This window comes from Chionomys nivalis, chromosome 3 (assembly GCF_950005125.1).
Source record: "Chionomys nivalis chromosome 3, mChiNiv1.1, whole genome shotgun sequence".
Lineage (NCBI taxonomy): Eukaryota > Metazoa > Chordata > Mammalia > Rodentia > Cricetidae > Chionomys > Chionomys nivalis.
The window spans coordinates 65,900,275-65,918,875 of NC_080088.1; the positions used below are offsets into that span (position 1 = coordinate 65,900,275).

At 40.9% G+C, this 18,601-nt stretch overlaps 1 protein-coding gene across 2 annotated transcripts in view; it reads left to right on the forward strand.

Moving 5' to 3' along the window:
• Fgf12 (fibroblast growth factor 12) overlaps positions 1-18,601 on the forward strand; it is a 539,239-nt gene that overhangs the window by 170,942 nt on the left and 349,696 nt on the right. Inside the window, exon 1 of one of the 2 annotated variants that reach the window (XM_057765081.1) lies at positions 10,503-10,745. The exons of the other annotated variant lie outside the window; for it this stretch is intronic. Within the exon in view, the coding sequence (XP_057621064.1) occupies positions 10,655-10,745 (91 nt within the window). The 5' untranslated portion in view covers positions 10,503-10,654. Of the gene's footprint in view, positions 1-10,502; positions 10,746-18,601 lie in introns of those variants that run through there. 2 annotated transcript variants of the gene reach the window in all.

Below are 18,601 nucleotides of genomic sequence, written 5' to 3' on the forward strand. Positions count from 1 at the left end.
TCCAGTCCCTCATTTCCTGTGGAAACAAAAGCAAAACATCTTCTTTAAAGTAACATATCTTTTGACTTAAATTTTAAAGTCAAAGCATTTTCAATAAATATATATATTTATTGAAAATGCTTTGATATATTGGATTAATCCAGCAGCATTTATAATCAAATGTCTTTTAGCTGCTTTTGCTCCTTCCTCAGCCATCAAACAATTTAAAGACAACACAATAACATACAGTATCCAGACTCTCTGTGTATTTTTCATCTTTACATGGCTTTATTTTAACTTCTATTTCTTTTATTTTCATTTTTAATTTTTGGCTTTTTGAGACAGGGTTCTCTGTGTATCATCAGCTGTCCTGAAATTCACTCTGTAGACCAGGATGTCATTGAAATCACAGAGATTCCCCTGCCTTTGCCTCCCACATGTTGGGATTAAAGGTGTGGCCACCACACCCAAGAACTCTCTTTTTTCCTTTTTTCTTTTAAGGGACTTTATCCTTTTTTTTTCTTCCCAAGGGTACACATATTTTTAAACACACAGTAAACTGTTAAGATGTTTTCTTCATCTTTGTATCTATCTTTACTGTATATTGCTCTTTTCTGACTACATGAGTCTTTAATTTGCTAAGAAATATAGCTAGGATTAAAGCCAAGGCTTTGACAGCTGCATCCAGCCCATTCCTTAGCTTTTTGCTGAGAGTCTAGCCTCATGGTAGAGGCACTGGCCAGAGCCATGTTTATTGACATAACTCTATAGTGTTTCAAGGATCCGGCTACCACCAAAAAGTATGCAGTCAGCTTTTCATCAACACCAAGTAAGTGTTTCATGGCAAAACCTCTTAAAAGAGCTGCAAGGTTTTGCAGCTAAAGCTGAGCCAGGAAGCCTCTCTTAAATGAGAGTACTTGCCTCTAGCAAGCGGAGCCCACCTGAGAAAGTGCTGCTATCAAGAAGCTGTGCTTAACTTGGGTGTGGTAACTTAAAGGCTATTGGCTGTAGGAATTTCTACAGCACCTCCCCTGTTTGTTTAAATAAGAAAGTTCTAAGCCTAACACAAAATTATATACAATAATAACAAATATCAGGTATAAAGATCAGAATTATAACCAGCATAAACAATATCAAGCAAGAAACATGTGATAAATGTTTCAATAATTATCCTACCCTAAGGAGTTTAAGTCTTGTATTATAAATAACTTGGCCAACTCATGAGAGGAAAGTAACTACAACTATCTAATCTTCAACCCCATCGAAGACCTGAGAAGGGAAATAAAATTACTTGAGTAAACAGGAAGTGAAATCAAGCAACTTCTAAAATGTGCAACAAATGACAGAGACAACTGGCTACCTGAGCAATCACCCACAGTCTCATTTGCAACGTTGGAGCAACCTACTTTGGCTAAGGCCTAGAGTAATTGACAGACCATTTTCAGAGGCAGAAAAATTTTCAAAACCATCTTACCCTGTCTTGACAATATTTGACAGTCTTTTTTCTTGTATTCTGCTTGTCCTGTCTGGACATTGTGCATTTTGTCAGTGGTCGATGCATGGGCAGTTCCTTGCCCAAAGGCCAGTTTTGCCAAGAAGAAAATGAGATCCAAGTGGAGTGTCATTGGTGCTCAACATTCTCTCGGGAATAGATCAGTGCTGCTAGGAGCAATCGTGTCTCATGTCAATAGAATCCTAACTTATTTAAATGCCATATTCTACAGTTCTTTTAAGTGGTTGAAGATTACCTATCTATTCAGAATACAATCTCTATGTATCTACAGTACTTGATTAGGCTAACTATAAGTACAACAAACATAGATGACAATTGGCCTATAATTCTTAATACCTATATATCTTAAAGATATAGAATATTAAACAATCTTTAAACAACTGTGCAACAAACGAGGACAATGACCTCAAAATGTAAACAATGTATAGGTATCTTGATCAGAGGTAGAAATGTATTTTGCAATATGATAAATATATCCTAAAACTGTATCAATACATAAAGCGTCTTAAGCAGAGGTAGAAGCATGCATGCATACAATATAAGAAAATAACTTTGCCCAGGTATACAAATATTGTAGACAAAAATAGGAACATATTCAATATATAAGAATCTATACCAATGTAAAGTGCCTATAAATAATAGCTCACAAGTATTTACTCAATTACTCACTATTATTATTAGTGTGAGTAAGTGCACACTAATCTATTATCCCATCCAATTTCTGTTTTATTATTTTTTTCAAAGAGATCCCTGAGCTAACATAATTTCCCCCCAACCCTCAACCCTATAACAATTATAATCAATCCCTAAGTGACGTCCCTAACCTTGTTTTCAAACTTTGTTGGGAAAGGGGATATTGTCTTCTAGAATTACTTCCAGCTGTCATGGAGCGATGTTCTTTTTATGGGATCCTGTGAAAGTAAAATGATGGTTAAGTTTCAAAATTACTGTCTGGTATAATTGCAAATAGTCTCTGAGTATTCGGTAGGATTTTTCTGAGGTTCCTATTTGGAGGTCTGGCCAAAACATTGTAAAAAAAGTACACAATTTCAGCTAACCAAGTTGGAACCATCATGAGCAGTTTGTACCCAAAATAGGTCTTATATCAACCAGGTGGAGTTGTTGTTGTGGGGCCCCATCTTCCTCCTGGAAACTTCAAAGATTACTGCAGGAAAATTTATTGTTCATTGTGGAAAACTCAAACATTATTATATATATATATATATATATATATATATATATATATATATATATATATAGAGAGAGAGAGAGAGAGAGAGAGAGAGAGAGAGAGAGAGTCAGGGACTGTCAGTGAATCCAGGACTCTCTGTTTTGTTTTGTTTAGACTGCTGGGCAGTGAGCTCTGAGGATCCTTCTATCTCTGTCTCCTCACTTCCAGAACTGGCATGTGCTATCATACCTGGATTTTTATATGGGTGATGGGACTATGAAATCAAGCCCGCCTACTTGCAAGGCAACTGAACCATACCTCCTCAGCTTCTCATTAATGACCTATTTTCAGATAAGCCATTTTGATTGCTTTTGTATCTAGTTGAAGTGTAAGATTCTGATCAATTTTATTAGGGCCTTTTCTTCGTGTGAGGTGTATGCTTAACTCTACCTTGAAAGAAAACGAGCTGCATAACCCCCTGCAGCTCCTGATGAGACTTAAATTCCCTTCAGAAAATATTTTTTGACCAATCAGTATATTCTGAGAAGCTTCACATGCATGGAAACATTCGATTGGTAGTATTTTATGAAGAGAAAAATCTCAGATTTTCCATGAAAGAGATAAAAAATTTTATATGTGCATGCATGTATGTATGTTCACATGAGGTAAGGAAATGTACCTAAAACTATACCCAATGTTACAAGTGATGCTAACTGTAATGAGTCTCAGATTTTCCCAGGTTCACCCTAAACCCTCTTTAGGGACTTCAGAACCAAGTATTTCTCTTTTTACTCATCAGTCATAGTCACAACTGTACATTAGTTAGAAGGATTATTTATGTGAACTTCCAAATAGTACTTTGGCTCCTTGATTATGAGACAGCCCTACCAAAAAAACATATCAGGGGTTACTGAGTGACAGCTGTGTATTGAGAACTATGCGGAGCTGATATCTCAAAGCATGCAACACCTGCAGGGGAGGTTTCTGTAGAAGTAGGGGGTTGATGCGGGACTAGTTTTTAATGCTGTATATGCATTCACTCTAAGAACCAAGGAGGAGTATTTAGGCAAGTAGAATAACTTGTGCAAATATATATTAACATGATCATGAAACTGCATAAATCAGTATATAAGGGGAGTTAAGTTTCTGTATTGACAGAAGAAAACAAAGCAAAATCATCAAAGGTCAAAGAAATTGTCATGAAAGGAAAAAGATTCCAGGAGGCAACTGTGTAAAAGAGTGATGGATGCAGGATGGTTGGAAAGAAAACCAATATTTCAAAGAAGCAAAAGGCAAGCCGAGATGAAAATCGTTTCTAAAGAGGAAGAGTTTAATGAAACTGGTTGGGACCAGTAACTTTCAGTATCTTTTTTTTTTTTTTAATATTTATTTATTTATTATGTATACAATATTCTGTCTGTGTGTATGCCTGCATGCCAGAAGAGGGCACCAGATCCCATCACAGATGGTTGTGAGCCACCATGTGGTTGCTGGGAATTGAACTCAGGATCTTTGGAAGAGCAGGAAATGCTCTTAACCCCTGAGCCATCTCTCCAGCCCCCAACTTTCAGTATCTTGAGGATAGAATGTGTCACTTGAATCTGGAATAGCCTAGTTTATGGTGACTTTACATAAAAGAACTTAGGTGTGGGCAAAAGACAGCATGCAACAAGTTAAGGAAAGAACAGGAATTGCTATTATAGAGACAGTACATGTAGATCCCTCACTAAGCTGTTTGCACGCTTTTGGGAGAAAAGAAAGGAGGGGGCATGCACTGTGGAGAAAGGGCCTTGAGATTTCCCCCGAGGCTCTTTCCTATAGCTCCGAGTGACACTCCTGGGTTTGCATTTTGCCCAAGGTTCATACATATGTCCATTTGTGCACACGCTAGTACAGAAAGCAATACTTTCAAAAGAGATAGAATATTCATTCTCCAGATTACCATGTCTTTAACACATCGTCAGCCTGACTCAGGTCAGTGTCTGCTACCACAAAAGCCTGTGTATCTTCATGGGTGTGAATGAAGGGATCTAGATAGTATTGTGTGCATAGAGTATGCTCAGGAAAGGGGTAGATAGAAGTAGGGTGATACCAGTCAGGAAAAACAAAGGGGTGGGGCAGTATTCAGAGGAGATGTGTTTTTATGAAGCTTTAACTTTGTACCCAAACGACATTGTAAGTATTAAATAAATGAAGTTAATTGATTTTAGTACAATAATTAAAACCATCAAGCATGGTGTATAAATTATAAATAAACCTAATGAAGTTGCAAGTGAACAGTACCCTCACTGAGGAGGAACAAACACAGTCTTTGTTTCAAAACATGAGAAAATAACATTTTGGTAGAGTTCTGTGACAAACACTCCTGTATAAAATGGGACCCAGAGTACTGGGTAGGGATTCTGTGGCTTCTTCAGGTGTATACTAAGGTTGAATAAACAGAATGAAATTAGGAAAGGCAGGGTTTGTGCTGTTAGGAAAAGAAGTTACAAACAAGGCAAGGGCCCCTACTAAATTGCAACTGTGCTATTAGACAGAAAGCTGGATGTTGGTCATCTTCATCTCAATCTTTGTATGATGTTCCTTGAGTATATCTATTCATGTCTCTCTTTGATAAAGAAAATACAGAAATAAATGATGTATGTGTTATACAGCTTTCACTTAAGTATTGATTTCTAACTCTCTACTAATGTCCCCGCCAAAAAAAAAAAATTCTTAACATCCAGATCCAAACTGTTAGATATCATATCTGAGACAAGAACTAGGATTCACTGAGAAATTAGTTGATTCTAGGGCTTGGACATGATAAACAGAAGATAGAAACAAAAAGGAAAGGAAGTAGGAAGTGATTTAAAAACAAACTGCCCAAAGGCCACAGGATACAATCAAAACACCCCAATGAAAAACTACCTCAGCCACAGGACAAAGATAGGGAACCACAACCTACAGAAAAAACCCTTCTTGAGCCCCCCCTCACATATATAACTGAATAAAGAAGTAAGTGGGGAAACGGGATAGTCTTTTAAAATAATTGCCAGTTTATAGAAGAAATCAACGATATTTGAACTCACTGTTATACACACAGTACAGTAATGACTGTCACAAACAGGACCTGCCCATACGTGTTGAAAGTAGCAGGTGAGAGTTGAAGGAGAAACAGGATATTGATATCGTAGAATTCCTCAAAATAAATTTCAAAATAGACCTTTATAATATAAAAACCTAGCAGACACTACATTATTTACTTGGGCAAGGTTAATATCACTGATCAACAGCATGAATTCTCCTAATAGTGGTGTGATGCTGAGGTCATAGCCACCCTGTCGATCTGTGGCAGTCTTTCCAAGTTGAATAACTGAGGGCTAACAATCAGAAACTGCCAAGGTGTTTCACAGTGCAGCTGACCGATGTTTATGTAGTGTTGAGGTTTTGGAAGATAAGAAAGTGTTGAGGGTCTGTCACAAGACTGAAGGATGCTGCAGCCACCCCAGAATTAGAACAGGTTCTGGCTGAATTCTGAAACAGAAAAAATGGACAATGAGAGGAAACTCTGTGAAAGTTAATAAAGCTTTGTGGAGGTTCAGCCTGAACACAGTTTGCCCATTCCAGGGGAGAAGTGTGAGGATTAGAATTATTAAGCAAAAGGAACAGAGGAATGAGAGAAATAAAAGACAGAAACACCGAGAGGGAAATTCAGTAAATACTGCAATAGCCCATGTTTATTTTCCATCTTCTTATATACTAGACTCCAAATTGGGGAGGGCTAGGCAACAGACTCATTAACATGTTTAACATGATATAAGGAATAGATCAAGTATCCTGCAGGCAGCCAGTGCCTGGAACCTCTTGCCAATCTACTCTAAGAAGCAGAAATAGACATGATTCCCTGACCTTTGATCAAGGTGGTGCAGATCCACCTCTATACTCAAAATATAATAAATACCATAACCTAGGTCAGGATCGCTTATTTGTAGCCACACCTGTTGTCAACAACTTTGATAGAGCAAGAATAAGCTCAAACTCTCTGACCTCCAGTTAAGGTGGAACAGACTCACCTCTGTGGGCCCAGTAAAGCCCGTATTTTATAGGATCATCAGGGGTCAATGTAAAAATTCTGAGTTTGATGTTTGCAAATTGGTTTTAAAAAACAGCGAATACTAGCAGAAGTTGGATGAATTGCACACAAATCCTGCACTGTTTTGATTTTTCCACAAGTTGAAAATCATGCCAAACCTCAAAAACTTGATGAGGAAAAACAAGCAAAGCTAGATAGCTTCTGAGGACTGTTTTTGTCAGTCTGGACAAACTGCCATGGTTGCCTGTCATCCCCTGGTTGGAAGTGACTTTAAGACATGAGGCGTAGGCATGGTTTGCAGCCTTAGAGATGATGTAACAAATACACTGTTGCATGCTATGCTGGTTTCAATTCTTTAGCTCATATGCTTGCTTGCTTTGTTGGGAGGGAGAAATTTGCTCTCTACTTTATAGTCATTTAGATACTCAGTAAAAATACGGGGGCCTGACAATGTCTTAATGGGTTATTTACTGGTCTAATGTAGGGTTCCAAAATGATAAATTCAATTAATGCACAGCTCATGCTAAGCATGGGCAGATTCCTGAGTTTAATATGAACTAAAATACCTTACATTAGCCACCATTTGAAAATGGCACTACTCCCTTACACAATTATTATTCATATAAATTGTAAATAAATAACAGTTTTAAAAGTAAAAATTAGGCATTCAAAAATTAGACAAGTTCACTTATGTACCAATCAGTTCTTATTAAATATACTAGGCCAGTCTGTGTACACTTCCAATACTAGCATTAGGGATTCTGAAGCAGGAGGATCATGAGTTTTACAGCAAGTTCTTGTCTCCTAAAAATAGTGCTAAATTATTTCATTGTGAAACTACATTGCTAAGTTATATGTTAGAATTAGTCCAAAATATCACTTTGATTAGAAAATAGAAAACACAGAAAATTGTAAAAGCCCCAGGGACAAAAAAATACATCTTAAATGTTTATCCATCAAGTCAACTATGTGTATTGCATTAAAATAAAATAGCATTGCTACAAAAATTTTTAATTTGACTTAGAAATGCAAGAAAGAAAACTTGAAATTCTTTGTCCAAAATAGTCTACCCTTTTCCTGGCTTCTGCAGTTTTTATTTGTTCGCTTTTTCTACATAATAGCTCTAATAAAGGGAATTCTTCTTAAGTCCTGCCCACCAACCTTTTCAGAAGCTGAACTGTGGGTACTGATGCCAATCCCATGCTAAAGTACTCCAAGAAAACCCTGATAGGCATGAAAAAAAAAACATTTTCAAAACAACCCAAATAATAAAATTCTAGTGAATGACTACCCTAGTGGCCCATTTTAATGAAACATATATGATCTAAAGTAAAAGAAAAGTCACATTAAAATATGCTGTGCTATCCGGTTTAATCAGACTTCTGGAGGTTTGAGAATGAGTGAGTGTGTGAATGCAATCCCTCAGTTCCCTTTTACTTTGCGATGAGTATTCCTGGTCCTAAAATCATGGGCATGGTATTGTGAACACGAGAGCAGGCCATCTGAATACTAACTGTGATGGAGATGACTTTAGTGCCCTGCTTTCTACAGGGGTGTGGGGAGGCGGGTGCAGCTACAGGCTTAATGAGGAATCAGAAGATTCACACTTAAGTGCTTCCTGCTATCAATAATAGAGCCACTACATTAGCCCTAGAATCCAGAAAAGCTGACAGCGGCACCTCACCTTGCAAAAAACTAATTAGAATCTTCAAACACGTTCATGTGGCTCGGTCCATTGAATTCTTGTGACAACCTTGTCAGGTAGGCAAAGAGGCTCAGCATAAGTCTGGACACAAGCTCAGGTGTGTTTCGAATTCACCTATGGACTATTTTACTCTGCTCAAGTTCCATTGAGAACCAAGGTGTGATTCTGTTGATTCATTTGCTCCTTATTGAGCAAGACCATGTCTCTCAAACTGAAGCAGGAGCTCTGGGCTTTGGGTACCAGAGCAGGAGGGTGCTACCGGAAAACTTGCTGTCTTTTGCTATGGCACCAAGGGCTATTTTTAGATGTTTTCCTCTGGTTAATTGTCTCACCCTCCTTGGGGAATCTGGATGGGTAAAATCCCAGATGAGACAATTTTCTTACTAATTCCCGCAGAGATAGGAAAGAGGAAGGCCAATGGCTGTTTGTTGTCTTGGGGCCTCAGAACCATCTTGGTGATGGCGGAGAAGGGAGTTTAGCAAGCTCTTCAAGGACCTTGAAGCCCATAGAGCTCTGTCCAAGTTAATGACCAAGAAGACTAAGTAGGACAGGATTTGGTGGGAGACTGGGGAGTGAGCCATGGACCCGTTCTAAATGGCTTTGTCTGAAGCTGGTTTCTGAAAGGAGCTGAGAGCATGGAAACAGCAGGGACAGAGGGCTCAAAAGGTCCTTCCACATGCTCTGACTTTTCTTCTACCACCTTTGAAAAGAAAAGGGACATTCCTGGGGAACTTGATTTCAGCTTTTGTGGAGCACATGAAGATCAGTGGCAGTTCCTTAGCCCGGAGGAGCTAAAGAGAGAGGGAGTGATAACAGTCATTTAGTCTTCCTTCCTTCCTGGAAAAACAAGTCAAGTACTGTTAGATGCCCTGGAGACAGTGGACAGAAAGAGTTCAAGATGTTTCTGACTCAGGGTCAGGGACAAACTTCTAGCAGGTTTAGCACAATGAATTGCCTGGAGGAGCCACAGAATTTCTTGTCACCTGGATTATGCAAACTGGCCTTCCCTGGGAAGGAGGCAGCTAAAATGGTAATACTTAAACCAGTGCATTCTTAAGCCACAACAAGGGGCACACAAGCTACCTGGTCACTAACGATGAACTATGAAAACCCAGAAGCACCAAAAAATTAGTGTTGAAGATCGTACAGCAGAGAGAAATTTGAATTCAGGCTTAGTCACCAGCATCAGTGTTCTCAAAGACGGCTGTCCTTGAAGGAACACATAGAAGTCCCATGAACTTCACTATTTGAGTGTTTTTCATCCCATTTCCAAAAGTACATGGATAAACTCTGGGAAGAGAGGGTCCAGACGCAAAGCAGCTGTTGTAGAGAACCATGAGCCTTTTACCTCCAAGCAGATCCTTCTAGGATAACTGAGCAGTCTGACAGGAGCAGAGGTACCAGAATACTCGCAGGTTCTGCCTGAATCTACTTCACGTGCCTCTCCTTTTCCAACTCTGGTGTTCCGGTCAGGCTCCTCTTCCCATTTGCGCCCATGCTAAACATGTCCAGGAGCCTGGAAGAGACTAACAGAAGCTGCCAACCCCCCTCCCCCCATTTCACACCCTTTTCCCAGTCCAGATTTATGGAGAGGCGTCCAAGGTGGCAAAAGACTTACCCAAGGTCACAGCCTTAGCCAGGAAATCCAAGAGTCCGGGTCTCCACATCAGCACCTAGCGACCGCTTGGGCTTAATTTCTCACCGCCCGCGCCCAAAGCTCTCTCCATGCCACACCCCGCTTCCCTGTCCCCCGCCCCCCAGTCCCTCGAGTCGCTTCTGACGCTTGGCGGCCTCCCGGGTGCAGTCCTTCCTGCGGGCGCTCCCTTCCGCCGGATTCCCACGCCGCGCGCCACGCCCCCAGCCACCAGCAGCGGGGACCCCGAGGCAGCGGAGCCCCAGGTCGCGGGACCCGAAGGAGGCGCGACCCGCGGCGACGGTGACGTCCTCCGCGCCGTGGCGCCCGCGCTCCCGCCTGCAGTGGGGCCGCCCTCCCGAAAGTCCCAAAGTGTCGCGCGGAGCCCGCCGAGGCGTGGCCGAGTCCGGGGCCCCCCGGGAGGGCCGCCCCCGGCGGAGCCCCAGCCCGGCGAACGAGTTGCGAGGCTCCGGGACGTACCATGGGCTCGGGACCCCGGCGCCCCGCACAGGCCACCGCCGGGTCGCAGGAGTAGCCGAGGTGGGCGGGGAGCCGGCCGACCCCGCGCGCGTCTCTCCATGAAGATTCTTGCGCTTTCTCTGAAGAAAGGAGTGCATATGCTGCAGTGCCTCTGTGGAAGGAGCCTGAGGTCCAGCGACAGCCCTAGCGGTGAGCCGACGTCCCCTCCCCGGCTGCCCACGGCGGGAGCCCTGCGCCCAGAGGGCCCGCGGCTTCTGAGCGCGCGCGTGTGTGCGCGTGTGCGCGTGTGTGTGAGTGTGTGTAGCCCTCAAGTCACCCGCGCCGTCGCCCCGCACCCGAGACAGAGCCTGCGGGTCCGGGACGCGGGGAGCGGGAGGGACCGACCGGCTCCCACACTTCCTCGCGCCTCGCTGCTCCTTGTGACTTGCGCGGGCGGCCTGGGACTTACGGTTGTTCAGGGTCTCTTCAGAGAAGTTGCTGGTGCATTCGGCCGCAGAGGGGACTTTAAACAGGTGGCTGGCAGACAGGTATCTTATTTTTCTTGCTTTGTCTGAAAGTGGACTTTTGGCGGTGGTTAGGTGGGTTACCTTTTCCGTGGAGACGGAGCGACTTCTGTCCTTGGTGCCAAAACTGGAGGATTTCGGGTAGCCTGGGGCTTAGCTAATCTACTCCCTTAAAGAAAGGGGAAAATTATATATATAAAACAAAAATCCCAAATACCCGGATCATTTGAGTAAACTGTGATATTGACAAAATTGTTGAAATACTTAATGACTTTTTTAAAAAAAAAAAAAAAAAAAAAAAGCATCAAACTAAGACCAAACAAGCCATTCTGTTCTGCAGAAGCCTTGCAAGATGGGGTGGTGCTTCCTGTCGTTCTGGTCCTTTGTCTGATTCTTTTAAAAGATGAAAGTTCTTCCTAAATCAATCATCGATAATCTTGCAAGCGCTAATTCAGTTTCTGTGCTCTTCAGTTGCTTTCTCAAGTGTAGAGGTGGGGTGTGAGGAGACAGGAAAGGCACCACATCATGTTTAAACGAGTGTCTCTGTAAAAAATATATTTTTGATCCACAAGCCCCAAATAACTAACAAATTCAGCAGCATTATAATAGCTTTTGTGTTTGAAACTTTGGGTGCTATTTTAGGGGATCTGATTCACTTGGTAATGGCACCTATTTTCACTCTGTTCTAGAGTTATGAAAATTATATTTGGGAAGATATATATATCTTTGGAGATATATATATATGTATATACTTTCATTCATACTTTCTGAAACTTGTACTTTCTAATTACTCACCAGTCAAAAAATAAAACTAGAAGATAGCTTTAAAGAAACAAGAAAATTTAAGCAAAATTTGTGAGCATGCTTGTGAAATGAAATTGGCAATGTGATCTCATGTTTACTTCTATGTAATTCAGGAGGTTATCTAGACTTTTTGTTTTGCTACCGTATTTGCGAGTGCTGAAAGATGCATCCACATTTCTCAACTAAAAAGCTTTCCTGTAAAGACTTGCATCTTAATGGTACTTGACCCAGGAAGCCTCAGAGATGCATGCAAATATGGTCTCAGTTCCCCTGGTTCGCATTACATAGAATGTGAATAGACTCTAAGGAAGGCTTTTGCTTCTCAGTTGTGTGATTCAAGGTATGCGTGGTGTATGACTGAACAAGGTGCTTTCTCGGATAAAATGAGGTAAAATCTTCAGATAACAGGCAGAGTTCCTTTCCCAAATAGTAACAGCTGCAAAGGGAAAGGGTGATCCATGTGACTGGGTAGCCTGGGCTGCTGCAAGCATGGGGCTTAGAGTCAAGAGATCCAGTTGTGAGGCAGTTTCCGTAAGTCCCTCTACTTTAAAAAGTCTTGACTTTTGCCTGAAAAATTAACATGTGGAGATGCTGTTAGCTCTTGCCTGGTCCCTCTGCTTGTGGCTTCACCTGCTTTTAGCATGTGGTTCTGTAAGAACTGTGGTGTCTTATTTGTACATGTAATTTTACTTATTGGGGCAAATACTTGATTGGAGGAACTGCCACTCTAGAACATTCTTTTTTTTTTTCTTTTTCTTTTTTTTTTTTGTATAAGGGTACTGGACCAAACAGGGAAGATGAGACCTTTACCCAAGTCTTTCACAAACAGAATAATTAATACACAGCTATTTGAGTGTTTCTAGAACTGCAGGGTCTTTCTTCAAATTATGACTCTTTATAGCTTATGCTTGTATGCAACTAACATAACCTGATTGTCAATTTGTGTACAGACCTAAATTACCATGATCACACTGCACACATCATAGCTGGAATAAAATGATTTTATAGCAGCTAAAGATTTCATTGAACTCTTGTATATCAGGTGCCATTCTAAAGGCTTTTAGCCTTTCATGTGTAATATGCTTAGCATAATATGTTTAGATATTGTCAGTGTGTTCTGTTTTAAATTGGTATCATTACCATGGCTTCTGCCATGAACAAAACCTCACAGCAATTCTGTAGGTAACACTGACATGCCCAACGTTCTCATGCAAATTGGGGTAAAGAAACCAGAAACTTTTCATGAAGTGAATTTATAAAAACCAGGCTATGAAACACTGTAAATTTTTAAATCTTGCCTGAAAGGAATTTGGCAATGTTTTGAACAATGTCAGCACATACTGACAGTTCTGTTCTAGGTATTTCTTATTGCGGTCGAACTGAGCTCATACCTGAGGGGCATGGAATGTGATTTACTGCAATAGTTTAAGAGATTCTCTTTAATCCCAGCACTCAGGAGGCAGAGCCTGGTGGATCTCCCTGAGTTTGAGGCCACCCTGGTCTGCAGAGTGAGTTCCAGGGCAGCCAGAGCTACACAGAGAAACCGTGTCTCCAAAAAACGAGAGAGAGAGAGAGAGAGAGAGAGAGAGAGAGAGAGAGAGAGAGAGATTCTATTAACATGTTCAAGCTGTTTGTAGATGTTTATTTTTGTTTATGTGGGCCAAAAATTTAAATTAACCATTGGTTTTGAGCTTTTTAGGAACATTTATTACTCTCGCCTTTCCTCTGTATTATTAGACATTGATATCATGCTAATTTAGTAAGTCTACCACTGTACTTCAGAAGGATGGAGATGTTAGCAATACATGGAAGGCAATCTTAATACATGCTAAAGTCTGCTGCTCAAGGCTGAATTCTCAGCCTCTTTTGTTACTTGGGTTTTGTTCTTTTACTTATTTGCCAAAATTAAGCAAATTTTAAGCATATGGAGCCAGTCTATTAAAAGGTAGATTAGGAGCTTGAAAGTCTAAACATCTCTTTTCAGAGAATATGACATTCCTACCAGACTGATGAATTTAAAAAGCTTTTAGTTCAAAGAGAGCAAAACAAAGAGATGGGGCTTTTGCAAGAAGAGTGGTGATGAAAACAATGGCTTCCATGCCTACTCCCATCCCTCTGCTGATGGGTAGGGAAAAGTTGTGCTGTCTCACCAATGAGCTTTGGGCTAAGGCTTCTCATTGCACCAGGGTCCATTCTGATTTTGTAAAGGAGCAATTCTATCCTAACACCTAGGCCCCTGGGAGGGAAGTCCCCGCTTGGAGTTGGTCCCCACGGGAGGGAGGAGTAAGGTAAGTGTAAGGGTAGGCGTGTATGCACATGCTTGCTTGATTTAGCTGCCACGAAAGTATTCTAGAAAGGCCACATGGAAGAGATGGTTGTGATTATTCTGCAACCTGCAGTAAGGGAGGGCCCTCCCAGCCTGGCAGATGTCTAGAGCTGGAGCCCAACAAGGACATCTAGTTTCCTTGACATGGAATTCAAATACCCTGGGCAAACATAACTCATCGATCGAGTCTGATAAGAGTGCACACTTAGAACGCACAGGGCCACAGTTTGCAAGTCTAGCGCAAACATCCAAATGAAAACTGACCACGTGCACACAAGTTGTTTCGAACACTATGTACATCAGGTTTGGGTATCTAGGCTCTGATTTTCCTCCATGGCAGTGAAATGATTCTAGAAAGGATATTTGTTTACCATACAGTTATTGTTCATAAGCTCATTTCCTATCAAGATACCTTCATTCAAAACATCGAATAATTGTTGTTTGTCTGTGTGTGTGTTGAAATATGTGTTTATGTGTCTGTGGGCTTGCATTTGTGTGTGTGAGTACAGGCATCCTATGCCATGGCCTACATGTCAAGGTCAGAAGATAACCTCTCATTCAGTCAACCTTGCTTTCCTTGCCCCTTGTTTAAGATGGGGTATCTTTGTTGTTTTCCTTTTGTGTATAATGGGCGAACTGGCCTGTGAATGTCTAGGGATTCTCTGGCTCCAGCTTCCTGTCTCTCCATGGGGGCACTAAGATCACAGATACATTGCATCCAGTTTTTATATGGGTTCTGGATATCCTAACTCAGACTCTCATGTTTGTGTAGCAAGCACTTTTACCCACTGAGCCTTATTTCCAGGGTCAACATTAGAGATCTGTTGAACACGTTACCCTCTAAGCCCTTTTTTTTTCATCAAATGTAAAAGGGACAGATGCCAGCTATGAGGAAAAATGGAAATAGAATTATTTTATGCTTGAGGATATTTTGAATTCTTTAGAAATTTTTAGAAAATTATAAGGAAGTCCAATGGACTGGCCGTATAGCCCAGTGGTAGAGGGCTTGCCTTGTTTGTCTGGGGACCAGGATTTGATATTTGATGTCCAGCAAAACACATACACACACACGTATAAGCATGTTAAAAAACACCTACAAAATTTTTTAAAGAAATGAATGAAAAAGATCTACCTTTTGAGGATTGTTGTTTATAGTTTTTTATGGCTTTTACTTTTCAATTTTTAAATTTCACATTAGATTTTCAAAGTCAGTGTCAGAAAACTCAAGAAGATGTTGTTTATTGTTGGTCCCCCCCCCCTTTTTTTTTTAAAAAAAAAAGAAAGTCTATGTATTGATGTAGTGTCATTAGGAGCCTTATGTCACTTTTTAGAGTAGTTGTATATTCATAACCAAACTGAAAGGAATGTAAGGAGGTGTCTTGTTGTAGTAACATAGTATGCAGTCTTTTGAAAGTGACTTTTTCACTTAATAAATACTTAAATTTCTTCCATTTTTATTTCATGCCATGCCAGCTCATTTCTTCCTAGCTCTAAAGCATATTCCATTGTTGGCATGTATGACAGTTTATTTATTCATTCACATGTCAGAGGACATTTTGGTAACTTAAATGTTTGAGAAATAATGAATGAAGTTGCTATCAGCATCAATGGACTGCTTTTGTGTGAACATAAAATTTCAACCTATTTGGGCAAATACCAATGGTTGGATTATGTAATAAAGCAAATTTAATTTTGTAAGTAAATGTGAACAGTAGCTATGGCATTTTGCACTCTCACCATCAGTGAATGAGTCTTTTTGGCTCTGTGTCTTTGATTGAATTTTTTGCTGTGTATTTGTAGGATTTCTGGCAGTTTTATAGGTATGTAGTCATAACCCTTTGCTTTAATTTGAAATTCTCTAATAGTATATCATATTGGATATCTTTTTGTATGCTTGTGTGTCATTTGCGTATTTTCTTTGTTGAGATGTCCTTGTGACGTCTGATTTCTTAAAAAACAAAAACACCCAGGTTGCTCATTGTCTTGCTGTGGAGCTGCCGTGGAGCTGCCATTAGCATCTTTCCGTCAGCACTTTGGGTTCTCCTCCTAGGAACACTGTCAGGTGTTTTAGTAACTCCTCTGCTGTTGTGAGGAAAAGCATCACCGCAAGCGATCTGGAGAAGAGTTGATTTTGACTTGTGATGCTAGATGACTAAGAGTCCATCGTGGCAAGGAGATATGGCGAGTGACAGGCATGGTGGCAGAGGTAGGGGTTGAGATCTCACAGCTTCAAATGCAAGCAGGAGGCTCCAAACTCCCAAAGACCTTCCCCAGGGACATACTTCCTCCTGCAAGGCCACACCTCCTAAACTTCCCTACACAGCAGCACCCACTGGGAACCAAGTATTGCGGAGAACATTCCCTATTTAAACCACTTCAGATAGCTTTATGCTATTCCCATAAAGTTAAGTGTGCCCATTTGATTAGTACTGGCTAATGAAATGTGGGCAGGAGATACAGGTACATGGAAACTCTAATAGCCTAGAGCACAACATACTTCAAGCTTTTTTATTTATTTATTTTTTCTGGTGCTGGTGGTTGGTGGTGTTCAGGGTAGTGGTTAATCCATTAATCTGTGTCCTTGAGTTTCTGTTGTTCACAGAGCTCACCACATGATCTCTGGTGGTCGTTTAATAGAAATGAGACAGACATTAAAGCCACATTAGTAAGTAATTTCCTTTAAAAGGTAGTTTCTTATCTGCCCTATTCTGATTGATAGGACAAGCGGTGCTTCTTCAAAAACAGTCAGTGTAACGTTAGGGAGTCAGGGTTAGGGTCCATCCCGGCGAAAGCTCTCCACTTTCTTCCCGATATCTTCTGGTAGTACTTAAAGAACATACGTGTTGACTTCCACACTCCAGTTTCTTTCTGATATTTTCTGTAGTATTTAGTGAACATACTTGTGGACATCCATTTATGGTGTTTTAGTGATCAGAGTATTATGCCACACTCCTAAGCTTTGTTTTCTTACAGAGTGCTAGCAGGTGCTCTTAGCGTGGCGGAAACACTCTTCCTTTACCGCTGTGCCAATTCTCCACTGATGTTCCCCACACTTTGTGATTATCTTTTTACACTTGTGATTTCATTGTAAGTCTAGTCTCGAAGGAATTGAGTTGCTATTTTTTGCTTATCTAGAAATGTGAAGATCAGATGCCCACAATCATATCTGGAAAAGCAAGAACTCACTGTGTTGTTTAAAGCCAGGACACAGTTATAGTACTTTTACAGGCACAGGAAACAGCAAATAAACACTGTGAATCTCCCCTAGTTTTGTACACTCAGACAATGTGCATTGGGAAGTGTTGCTCTTCGTGGGGAAGGAATCAGGCTTAGTGTTGTTCTCATCTGGGTCATGGATCTTCACTCTGTCTTCCTGGCTCTGTGTTAAGTACAGAAGAAGATAGGGAGCAAGACAGACCTTTTCTGAAGCCTAGAATACTTGTATCATCCAATTATCTCTCTCCAAAAGGCGTTGTTCCCTTTTTCCCTGCCATCCTCTTCCCAAGGGTAGAAAGTTATGCATGTTATGCCTTCAGACATATCTGTTTCGGTAATTCAGTTCGGCAAAAAAAAAAAAAAAAAAAAAAAAAAAAAATCTCTGGTAGATGAGAAGTTCATAGAGACCCAGCAGGAAGAGATATACATGAAAACAAAGCACGTGATACAACAAAGGATGAAAGAAATGCCTCAGTAAAGTGTGTGGGAGCCTTTGCTTGTTTCGTGCTACCCAAGCTCTGTAAGATTTAATGGTAAGGACATCAAGGGAGGAAAAACCGATTTGGCTCAGGATTCATGTCAATCTCCTTGAGTTTGGAAAGCACCTAAGAATTAAAAAGGAGGTGCTAGAGTATGCAAAATAGCAGCTGTGATCCAAGGAGCAGAGGGTAACATCTCCACACTCCCTTAAAAATACTTTAAGAAATATTACTTTTATTAAACAATTGACCTACACCTCAATTTAACTTAGCAGTGCCCATGGTCAGATATTCTTTCTAATTATTTATATTATATCTTGCATCTGAGCACACATCAACATGTCTATTTATCCATAGCCAGAGGAACTACATCAGCTTCTTACAGAGGTACAAATCCAGTCTGCGGCACCAGAGGGACATCTGGGGAACACTTACAGATCTGCTCCCTGGATTTCCGTGCAATGTTTTACATAGTGCTTTACTTGTCCGCTTTGTTCAGCTCAGTGCCTACAATTGCTGCGTTTGTGCCGCACTATTTTCCCTGCACAGTGTTCTGAATATCATGTCATAGCATCTCTTCTAATGCCATTAAATACTGGACAGCTCGGGCTCCTCTGATGCCCAATCAGAGAGGCTGCGAATCTGCCCAGACAATCTGTCTTGCCGAAATGATTTTTCTTGTTTATACATAAGCTTCTAGTACCATCCTACCCCCTC